The sequence below is a fragment of the Coregonus clupeaformis genome, chromosome 30, assembly GCF_020615455.1.
Source record: "Coregonus clupeaformis isolate EN_2021a chromosome 30, ASM2061545v1, whole genome shotgun sequence".
NCBI classification, from domain to species: Eukaryota; Metazoa; Chordata; class Actinopteri; order Salmoniformes; family Salmonidae; genus Coregonus; species Coregonus clupeaformis.
The window spans coordinates 52672049-52684389 of record NC_059221.1 but is presented as its reverse complement, the minus strand read 5'-3'; the positions used below and the strand labels follow the sequence as shown (position 1 = coordinate 52684389).

The window sequence follows — 12341 nt, the reverse complement described above, 5'->3', positions numbered from 1 at the left end:
TATTTTTCCGGATCAAAACAGCTTGTTTTTCTTCTTTGTATTTCTTGATTTCACTGATGTTTTTTGAAGAGTCAAAGATACATGGGAATTCTTGTGACGTTTCCTTTTTTTAAACATTATTCTGATCATTTCAAACTTGGATCTTTGCTTCACCTTAGTTCGTCTATGTACTCTGGAAGCTGTATATGAAGCTGTGTTCTGTTCAGTGTTAGTTCCATGTTTGTGGTTTGGTTTTAGCACTTCGGATGTGTTTCAAGAAAAACTGCAATTGAAAAAAAACAAAAAAAAAGTTTTATGAATAATTTCAACTGTAACATGTATGCAAAATAATAAGTTGTGACTGAATAAATGTAATGGTTTATTTGTTCACATTCTATGTCAGTCTGAACCTTACCGATACTGTACATGAGACCATTTCAATAGAGTCAATTCAGAATGAAAACTCAAATTCCAATTCTAATTTCTTCTCATTGAGCATTGAAGAAAACTGGAATTGGAATTTCAGTTTACTTTCTGAATTGACTCTATTGAAAAGGAATAGACCCCAATCCTGACTAGCCTTTCAACTGCCTTCTGACTGGGTGTGGGCATCATAGCACCACTATAACATAGCAGCACTACATGCCTTTTTACACTTGCACTCTAACACATACACTAAAGTTCAAAAGTTTGAGATCACATAGAAATGTCCTTGTTTTCGAAAGAAAAGCCATTTTTTTGTACATTAAAATAAAGAAATACAGTGTAGACATTGTTAATGTTGTAAATGGCTATTGTAGCTGGAAACGACTGATTTTTTTATGGAATATCTATGTAGGCGTACAGAGACCCATTATCAGCAACCATCAGTCCTGTGTTCTAATGGCACGTTGTGTTTGGTAATCAAGGTTTATCATTTTAAAAGGCTAATTGATCATTAGAAAACCCTTTTGCGATTATGTTAACACAGCTGAAAACTGTTGTGCTGATTAAATAAGCAATAAAACTGGCCTTCTTGAGACTAGTTGAGTATCTGGCGCATCAGCAATTGTGGGTTCGATTACAGGCTCAAAATGGCCAGAAACAAATAACTTTCTTCTGAAACTCGTCAGTCTATTCTTGTTCTGAGAAATGAAGGCTATTCCACGCGAGAAATTGCCAAGAAACTGAAGATCTCGTACAATGCTGTGTACTACTCCCTTCACAGAACAGCGCAAACTGGCTCTAACCAGAATAGAAAGAGGAGTGGGAGGCCCCGGTGCACAACTGAGCAAAAGGACAAATACATTAGAGTGTCTAGTTTGAGAAACAGACGCCTCACAGGTCCTCAACTGGCAGCTTCATTAAATAGTACCCTCAAAACAACTGTCTCAACGTCAACAGTGAAGAGGCGATTCCGGGATGCTGACCTTCTAGGCAGAGTTGCAACGAAAAAGCCATATCTCAGACTGGTCAATAAAAAGAAAAGATCGGCAGTCTGAGATATGGCTTTTTCTTTCGAAAACAAGGACATTTCTAAGTGACCCCAAACTTTTGAACGGTAGTGTAGATGCATGCAGCAATCTGCTGTTGAATGACATGAGCTGTGATCATTGCATGTTATACATTGTAATTATCAGATCAGATTGCACTGAAGCACCATTGTGATTCTAACCTCCCACTAAGCCAAACTGCATTTAGACGGTCGTATGTACAAATACTCACTCACTATACGTTTGGTGTACTTGAATGAAGGGCGACCAATAATCACAAACAAAGAGGGGGACTCTATGCCACGCAGCAGGGATGTTGATATTGAACTGAACCTCATTGACCTACCATTTGCCTTAAAGGTCCAATCAGAAGTTGCTACATCCATTTTTGGACTTATAAATTAATGATATGTACCCATTGATTCTTGAAGAATATAACTTATACATTCCTCATGAGCTTAGTTTAATAGTCGTACCCCATCAGAACCCAAAATATGAGCTTGTTTTATTCCAATGTTTGTAAACAAAGTAAATGTAAACAAACACTGTATAGCCTCAAAACATGGTTAAAACTATAAGCCAAACTGCGTTTAGATGGTCTTATGTACAGATACTCACTTGAATGAAGAGAGACCAATAATCACAAACAAAGAATGGGACTCTATGCCAAGCATGCTGTTTATTGAACTGGAACCTCTACCATTTGCCTTAAGAAAGTGCACTTCTGTTTTTATTGTAGCAGCTTGATCAAGCAGGTCCTATCTGTACATCTAATAGCTACCCACTGGACACACACTGGTTGAATCAATGTTATTTCCATGTCATTTCAATGAAATTACGGTTCAACGTGAAATAGACGTTGAATTGACGCCTGTGACCAGTGGTTACAGTATAGTCCAATGATTCTCACACTACTTTCACACCATCTTCAGCTTCTGTGTTTCTTTGAAGAACAATTTGTTGAAAAATACAGGTCCAAGCATGTCATGTAGGTGGGTGAGAGCTGAGAGTGGTTATTGACCTCATGCTGCAGTGTTAATTTGGCAATACTTCCTCTCATCACAATACTTAATCTGCCTCTTCCTCGATCTAGGCTTGGATGGACTGACATGTCACTGCTCAGATGCAGTCTGTGGTCCACTGCACACTCTACCTCTTCCTTTCTTTTGCTTTCTCTGTCTATATCCCTCTCTCCCTCTAAACCCTGTGCAATCCCTCTAATCTCGCTTCATCTCCCTCCACACTGGTTTATGTGATCGATTGTCCAGTGGCAACTCACATCTGCCATCGTGTGGCAGGAACACATATTGTCTCTGAGACAAGGTACCGGACCGGTATGCACTGTACCTTTAAAGGGACATGGAAAAGTGATTAGACAATGTAATTAACCTAATGCATGAACAGTAATCCACTATGACACCATTGATTACTATAAAATATGTTATGATTGTCAATCTCCTATGGAACAGACAGAACCAATACCGACTGTTTGCCTTCTCAACAAATAACTCATTAGTTGTAGTTCATTGAAATTCTCCTTCAATCACATTTACTATATTCTAATTAAAATAAATCCATTTTTTAAAACATCGGACATGTCTGGAGGTCAGAGGGAGACTGTTGCTTGGAAACGAAACTGCACGTGGTTGCTTGGATACTGTTCAATATTCACAACAATAGCTGTAAAAGCATAGTGTTGGACAGAGAATAAAATTCAATGTAACACAGCAGTAAGGTGAAATGGGCAATTTTTTAAAATAAACATACAGTATACAGTAGGCCACCACTGTTTTCTTCTGTTGACAACAGACAATTCTGCAGATAAAACAAAAATAAATATTACAGGAAACCAACCTTTCTCACAATAAAGCAGTTTTTCCAGCAAAGGAAAGGGTTATAGCATTGAGGGCATGTGAGGGTGAATGTGTGGGGTTATTACAGTAGAATGTTGTATACTGTAGTATAATAAGGTATACTATATAAATATAGTATTATAAGGTATTCACAGCCATATCTTACTTGACATTGGATTGTATATACTCGAGATAAAATGCTCTGGGAGATTTGCAAGACTGGCACCCACCAACTGCTATGTATAGCCTCGCTACAAAGAACTGAAAGGAACAGCTTTTTCAATGGAGCAGATGGATCCAGCCCGTCGTTCTACCAGCCCGTCGTTCTACCTTGTGCCCACTAGATGTCATCAGTGCCCAATGTGATTCCTGCACTCTGCAATAACACTGGGAATGGAAATGAATGATGAAACATAGCATAATGCCGGTCAGCAGTATGCATAGGATGCATGTGGGACATGTCACGAGATTAACATGTTGTAACAGGAATCGAAAAACCATGATAGACGTACTTTTTAAAATGAGCCCTTCTGTTAGGCTCATATCATCATCCCAGCGCAATAAAGCTGTCTCTCAGTCTCTCCTACAGGTCAGAAATTTGAATAATTTAGTCACGGCCTTGACGTCCTCCCCAGGAAACATCTTTCATCAGATAATTAAGATGCAAATTGGCACTAATTACCATCGTATTAGTCTATGCGTACAAATTAATCTTTGCATCAACTCTAGTAATTAGGGGCTCCAGTGGAAGGAGGTCCAGTCGAGGCACAAAGGACACAGACACAGTCCCTAGGATGGGACAGAAAACCACAGCACTGCTCTGATTGATTAGTAAAGAGTGTTGACGCAGAGGTTGTTTAGGGACAAGTTTAATTTCCTCCCTCCACAGAGGTCATGTGAGAGAGCACAGGAAGTGATGTGTAAGAGAAACAGAAAGTATGGTGGTTAGGCTCTGGGAGGAACACCCTCAGACCCTCTGCTGTGGCCAGTGGGGAGTCTCAGCTCACTTCACACAAAAACGAATTACACTTTTGGGGATTATTCAGCCTCATCGTGTGTCAGAGTTCCCTCTCGTATCATACACAAACACTATTCCCCCTGACAAGACGCAGCACCTTCAACTGATTCTGTTAGGTAGAACTGCTTCTCTTATGTAGACAAACCCCTGTAGCTATATATTTTCTATATGTTGTGCATTGGTAAACAAGAATACCCTATCCATTTGTAATCAATACCTTGATTTCCTGTATTGATACACAATAATTCTTACCATGCATGAATGAGGTGAGCCTGAATGAGGGGAGAGAGTCGTAACGTCTGTGGTCAAATGTCTTAAATACAAGACATGGCCATATAAAAAAAAACTTCCATGGTAACTAATGAAGAGGATTTGACTTGATGACCTCAACCTCCAGGACGAAAACCATGTGGGACCTGCACCGTCAGATTACCCAGCAGTCAAAGGGCCTTTCATCAGCTGTGATTGGGTAACCCTAATCAATACTATTGTCATCAATACAATCTAAAATGATCTGGCTTCTCCTGGAAAGGGGCTGGAGGGATCAGGGTTGGGGGTGGGGGGATGTATGGATGGCTATCCCTTCATATGTTTGTGGTTCACAGAGAGAGAGGTGGGGGAAGGGAGGGGAAGGGAGACAGCTAAACTCTGGCTCACTTCCTGTCACAGGAAGCTACGAGCAACCTCAATGGAAAGCAACCAGAGTGTGATTTAATTGTTAGTGGCATGATAGTCAAAAGGAAAACAAAGCTGCAACTGCTTTCCATTTAATTTCTGTTGATCTCTCACAGTCTCTCTTGTATTCTCTCTCTCTCTTTCTCTCTCTCTCTCTCTCTCTCTCTCTCTCTCTCTCTCTCTCTCTCTCTCTCTCTCTCTCTCTCACTCACTCCCTCTCCAGCTCTCCTTAACAATAATTCCATTCTCCTCCCCAGTAGAGTTCTCATCTCTTCATCACAACATCTTTCTTACCTAAGTGGAGGAGTGTTGGCACGCCAGTTTGCAGTGATGCAGCATATGATAAGGTCCTTTGTTAATAAATCCTAGTGTGGTTCCACCGTGTGGGTCCTGGATGGGCTCCTGTTTGAGTTTGAGGCTTGGGCGCCAAAGGCATTTGAACATTAAAGTGAGAGCCTGGCTGGAAGGCTTGGAGCAGGACTTTTAAAAGCAGGACTTATTCTGAATTATTTCTGAAGATGCATAATATATTAATCAGAGAGAGAGAGAGAGAGAGAAGATAGCGAGAGAGAGAGATGGACTACCTCGCCCCAACCTCTCCCCTTAATTCTTGACTTATTTTTCTCAACAGTAGTATCCCTCACCTCCATCTCTCCCTCTCACCTTTCCTCGATCTTTCCATCCACCCCATCTTTCTCCATAATTTGTTCATTCCACCAATGTTTCCCTCTCCCTCTTTCTACTGCTCTCTCCCTCTCAATTCAATTGAAATTGAATTGAAAGGGAGAGAGCAGTAGAATCTCTCTCTCTCTCTCTCTCTCTCTCTCTCTCTCTCTCTCTCATCGCTCTCTCTCTCTCTCTCTCTCTCTCTCTCTATCGCTCTCTCTGGCCCAGCATCTGAACTACTGTGTTCTAGAAGACAGCTATGTATAAATAATTCACATTGAGAAGTAGTTTCTGGTCAATGAGTACATAGACTGACTGGCATAAAATGGACAAGGCAGCATGTAGGCTACCACCCTCATTTAAGTTTACAGGAAGAACACACACTATCCTAGTTTTTTATTTATTTGTACCTTTATTTAACTAGGCAAGTCAGTTAAGAACAAATTCGTATTTTCAATGACAGCCTACACCAGCCAAACCCAGACAATGCTGGGCCAATTGTGCACCACCCTATGGGACTCCCAATCACAGCCAGTTGTGATACAGCCTGGAATCAAACCAGGGGGTCTAGAGTGACACCTCAAGCACTGAGATGCAGTGCCTTAGACCACTGCGCCACTCGGGAGCTTAGTTCACACTCCTTCAATTCAAAGACACATCAATGTCATAGAAAAACCACAGAGCAGCTGACCTAACCGCTCATCCATACTGCATGATTCAGATTCGGATTTGTCTGGTCTGACAAAAAAACAAGCCAGTTCTGGGTTTGATTATAATGACTTGGTTGGACAATAATGACCAAACACTCTGAGCAGCTCTACCGCAGCAGCACATGATTTATCTACTTCCAACTGGCTGTGGTGTGATTAGTCCTCTCAGTGTGTTAGACTGTATTATCAGTGTTTATTGTTCATCGTTCCTTCCTCCTCCCCTGACATGTCTGCCTGATGGCGAAGACCCCGGTTTCATCCCAAATGGTACCCTATTCCCTTCATAATGCACTACTTTTGCCCAGAGCCCTATATGGGCAGTGGTCAAAAGTAGTGCACTATATAGGGAATAGGGTACCATTTGGGATGAAACCCCTGTTAGTGGGTTTGTCCTGCATCATTAGGTGTAAAACACTTTGACAGAATGATGAGTTTGTGTGAGGTCATGTGCTGGGGTTAAAGTAGATCTATAATGATTTTTGTAGAAGTCATCAGTGATTGCACAGAGATAATTGTCTCCCTTGTTCCTCAGATTTGTTGAATGATGATAGTGACAGTGATTCAGCTAATTTGTAGTCAGAATTGAATCATTACAGATATCGTGGGTTTCTATCTGCAGCCATTGAATTCTGAACTGTGGCTGTCAGACACAGGGATTGGTTGTGTACCACTTGTTCTACAGTATGAATAAGGGTCCTGTGCTTTTCATTCTCACCAATCAATAATGTGGAGGTGGCTGGTGTGGTGTCTCTGTGGATTACTGCTGGAGGTAATGTTGATGATGTGCCACTCCCTCTCTGATTGGGACTGAAACCTGGCCTGCCCATCCAACACAGAAAAACTGAAACAATGTAAAAATAATAATAGTCTCTTGTTAACAGACTGCATGTAATATTTTGTTTTGGGTTCTGAGATTAAGTTGATAAAGCCCATAGGGATATGTCATATGAGGATCATCAGCATCAATGGAGCTTTTTGCCCTTGCCACCAGAAAGGGCTATTTGTTCTTAATGCAACTTAGGGGACTTTCTGAATCACCAGTCTCCCTGATCTAAGTTTTGGCTGTGATAATAAATATGCATTTGAAAAGCCTTAGACAATAGCCTAATGATAAGACATATTTCATGCAAATACACTCACATTCCCTGTTAATCAGAGGAGGCTGGTGGGAGGAGCTATAGGAGGACAGGCTCATTGTAATGCCTGGAATGGAATAAAGGGAACTTATCAAACACATCAAACATATGGAAACCATATTCCATTCCAGCCATTACAATGAGCCCATCCTCCTATAGATCCTCCCACCAGCCTCCTCTGCTGTTAATACATTATTGTGTTTTAGCCTAGAAATGGCTTAGCCTACAAGTTGTGTGTGTGTGCGTGTACGTGTATGTGTGTGTGTGTGTGCGCGCGCGTGCGTGTGTGTCTGTGAATTAGCGCGCACGGACATGGATTGTGTAGGGAGGGGACACAGCGCATTGTATATGCACGTGGGGAAGCTTCTGATTTCTCATCTGCGGAGAGCGGATAGGAAAGTAGGGACCAGGCGATAGGACGTTCTTCTGCATGCAGCCTCCGCGCAAACAAGAAGCTTGGACTAAAACGAAAGCGCGTGTAAACGCTAATTAATGCCTTTTTATTAGCCGGAACTGTTTCTGAGCGGGCTCCTTATGAATCCATGCAGTTAGCTAATCACACCAGATCACATACGGAGCACCATCTGTTCATTTTAGAGCGACAAGAAAGAGTTTGTTCTGCCAGACGCGGCAGTTCAATCTGTCTATCCCAGATTCAGTGGACTGCGCTTCGTCTGTGGACTGATGATCTTATGTGGGCTACACAGCCGTGGGCTCATATTTTGAAACAATGGGTCAATGCATTAGGTTGAATGTTTAGCTGTAATGTTTAGCTGTAACGTCCGTGGATGATGGCAGGGGTACACGCTTCCGATGCTGTGTCGGGACATTTGCTAAATCCTACCATTGCAGCCTCTCCAGCACAGAACGCAACACAAATAGCGGGGTTGAACAACAATGACGCCACGGTGCTGCCTCCGACTGGCACCCGGGCATACCTGGACATTTCGGCGGCTGCGTTTGCCGCCGGGCAACCGGTCTATGGGGCAGAGGGAGTTTACGCCAACGGAAGGTACATGGACCACGGGAGTCCTCGGACTGGCAGCAGCAGCCGTGACAATTCAGCCGAAAGGAGTCATGGAGGCGTGAACACACCTTGCGGCATTATGAAGGTTGGTCTGTTATCATAAAGCCTACTTTATCATGTTACGTCAATCAGAGGAAGCTCTTGACGGTTGCATTAATGAGGGAATCATTATCTCCTCACAGCCCACGCAAAACCACATTATGCATTCAGTGACTAGCCATCATTGTGATTAATTCAATTGTTATGGAGCCAGGGTTAGATGAACAGTTAGTGACAAAACTGTAATAATAATAATAATAATAATAATAATAATAATAATAATAATAATAATAAAGGATGCTGAGTTGTTACTGTGTAACAAACTGATGGTCTAGTGCAGGGTAAACATTTTGCTGAGGAAAATGTTATAATGTAGTCTATCATTCGCAGTTAGGCTACAAGTCTCAGAAACAGTTACAATATTACAAAGAAGGTAGGACTAACTGATCCAATGATCTGAAGTTTGCGTGATGTACTTCTTCATGCCTTGAGGAGCTGATGGTGTGCGAAGCTTCTGCTGCTGCGTCTGCTGCAAGGTGAGGTCACCAAAAGTGAAATAAAGGTTGTCCTCTGCTATGAGCGCAGCTAAAGGATGCGTCTTAACTGTAATGACATTCCCTCCCTGGATAGTAAAACATGCCTCTATAGTCGAACTACACTACTGTTCCAATAGACTTGTAAGTAGAGTACTATGTAAAAGGAAAACAAACAACACAAAACTGGCAATGCTATTTAAATCGTATGCAAAATAGTTTGTTGACTATTAAGATGAGGCCTATCCACAAAGTCTGGGCTCCTCCAGGGACTTTCAAACAAAAATGATATGCCTACATATTACAGAGAACAAGTCTGCCTTTAGTCACTATTTCCCCCAAGGCATGTCTCATGTCTCCTACTCCAGGATGTCTCCAGTCAGATCGTGTAGCATGACAGAGACAGACAGACAGTGTACTGAGGGGCCTTGTGGAGAAGCTCTGTGGAGGTGGGAGCTGTTGGAGAGAGAGAGTGGCATTCTGTCATTATGAGCCAGTTTGCTTAGCAACTGGCCTAAAACCCTAATTCTATCTATTTCCCCTGTTATTAAGTTCCCTGTGGATGTGTGGGCAAATAAATCCAAACACTGCCTGCTCTCTGGTTTGATGTGCTTCTCTGAGGTGTAGGGGAATCCTGAGAAAATGAACAAGTCCCTGAGTGTTGCTTCTCTTCACCCCAGGATGTTTTGCCCTACTGATGAAAAGCAGGGTTGTTCTTCCAGGAAATTCCATGGAATAGTATCATACGAGGCTAAGGCCTAAATCTCTCCACCCCAAACCACTCTCCTTCCCTCCAAAAGAACTGGAGCAATCTACTGACGTTCATAAGTTCAAACTTCATAACAGAAATATGTTAAGAATGCAGAGCGGATCATGTTGTCAACATGCTCTAGGTCTCAAATCCTCTAAAGCTTATTCTCAGAATGTATTGTCCTGTTCATATGGCATTGTATTGCTATACATAAGGCTTTGTTGTAATATTTCTTGTAATGCACATAGGGATAAACGTGTTTGGAGTTTTCTTCTGTAAATCAGCTCAGCTGTATGGCAACATTGAACTCTCACCAACTGTTGCTATTGGAAGGACCAGGATGTACTATCAAAGATGCTGGACAAATAGACCATTATAGAACCAGTAAAGAAGACTCATTCCTTCACTAGAGTAATGCATCTATAACGTAGAGACTGCCTCGACCCAGTCAGATAAGAGTTAGTTGTCCGTATGGCTTATGTGATTCACGTTGAGGAAAGTTCACCACTGGATTTGGGGTCAACATTTTGAATGCCAGGCGTGAAATGCCAGTTTACAGACAACTCACCAGAGGTTATAAGTGTGCGACTCTGTCAGGGTTGCGTGTGATAACCCAGTTAGATAACCATGTCCACTTTTAGCAGAGCATCAGAGCATCATTGTCATTTCCTGTTCTCATTCCAATATGGATGTGTTGGTCCAACAGCACACTGACGTCCGCTTCTATTCCTGTATATCCCTAAAGGCCTACACCCATCCTTGGGCGTAAAAGAGGTGTCTCTCTCAATGTGATTATCGGAATAGGTTAGTACACTCTGTACGTGTGGAATTGTGACTGTGCTCCCTCATATCGGGGTTAAAGGGTTAGTGTTATGGAATCGTATCACAGAACAGTTAGGGTTAACAGTCCTTTCAGATAGACTCTGCTGCAAATGCAGCCAAGAAGGCATGTTCACTCATAGAATCAGAAAGGAACGTCACAACACAATGAACTTCATCTTCAGTCACAACATGGGGAACACACTGATAGAGAGTGGCATGATGGGAATCTGGGTCAGGTATCCTGTAGTAGAGCTGGGTGATAAGGACAAAAATCCATATTGTGATAAATGGACTGAATTGATGCGATAACGATAAATATAATGATAGTTTATAACATTAATGTGCAACAAGTTCACTACTGTAGTTCATGTGTAGTGCTGCCGAAGCTTCAATACCCACACACATGTTTCAGCAGCATGAAAGATGAGCTGAGGGATCTGAGGGGACTAAAGGGGGGAGTGGGGTAGAGAGGCAAATTAGCAATTACAACATTGTGCTCATTAAAGAGATATTCTGGTGAGAGAGGACTGTAGATCGTTATTTCTTTAAACTTCCCATTTGGACAATGTATGGCTCATACATGCATAATAAAGGATCTACAGTCCTCTCTCAGCGGAAAAAGGCACAGAATCCTTACATTCTAACCTTCCATCATTTGGTGCATAAGATCTACGTGCTCGTTCCTGTCATGTAGTGAACGCTCTGAAGCAACAAAGATTGCCTGGCTGCATGGTCTTACCATTAGTTATTTGAATAACAGCGAAAATACATGCAATACATCGATCAAATCCATACATCATAAGTTAGAAAACATGCTAGATCTATTAGACCTCACTAGTAGTTTCATTTGTCTCTTTCAATACATTTCTCTGGAAACCAAGCAGAAAATTATGTGCACTAAAGATGGCATTGTAGCCAGACAAATACATTAGAATATGATTGTCAACCCGATCAGAAACACTATGCTCACAACCTGCATCTCCTAAATGGTGTCGCTGGTGTATAATTTTGGTTGTTGTTAGAATTCTGGAATTGATTGTGCAATAGGCAAAGGTTTTCACCAGGTGCGCGCGTCCATCCGTTTTTCCCGCTTGCGAATCACGACTTGATGCACTCGAAAAATGTTTTCTGCAAACTTTCACCCACTTTTTAGATAAGAAAATATCACCCCACCTTTCTGTATCGACCATCCATCCAAATCAAATAATTCCATGTGTCCACATTTAGTCCTTATTAAAGTTCACACAGGTATTCCATGATATGGGGTAATAATCCAACACTGCAGTTGATTGCCAGCGATCATCATTCATCATGTAGGCAAATGCTATATTTAATCAATAAACCACTTTCAAGGAGTAGGATATTTGATGCAAACGTATAACTTTTCCATTGTATAAAATTACATTATCACAATTGCTTACTTACCATACTAGTCTGAAGCAACAAGGGGATTGTCACGCCCTGGCTCTGGGGACTCTGAAATGTTAAGCCAGGGTGTGTAGTTTCTGTGTTATATTTTCTATGTTGATTTTCTAGATCGTTTAGATCTATGTTGGAGACCATACTTAGGCAGCCTGTTTGGCACTAGTCGGGGTGGGATCTTGTTCCGTAAAGGTTTGTTTTGTGTAACCTAGGACTTCACGTATCAGGAGGAGAAGAT

At 41.7% G+C, this 12341-nt stretch overlaps 1 protein-coding gene across 1 annotated transcript in view; it reads left to right on the top strand.

The window, feature by feature from the left end:
• The first annotated feature begins 7787 nt into the window (after positions 1-7787).
• Positions 7788-12341, top strand: part of LOC121569582 (inactive phospholipase C-like protein 2) — a 102997-nt gene continuing 98443 nt past the window's right edge. The window contains exon 1 of the mRNA XM_041880672.2: positions 7788-8621. Coding sequence (XP_041736606.1) covers positions 8298-8621 — 324 coding nt within the window. The 5' untranslated portion in view covers positions 7788-8297. The remainder of the gene's footprint in view (positions 8622-12341) is intronic.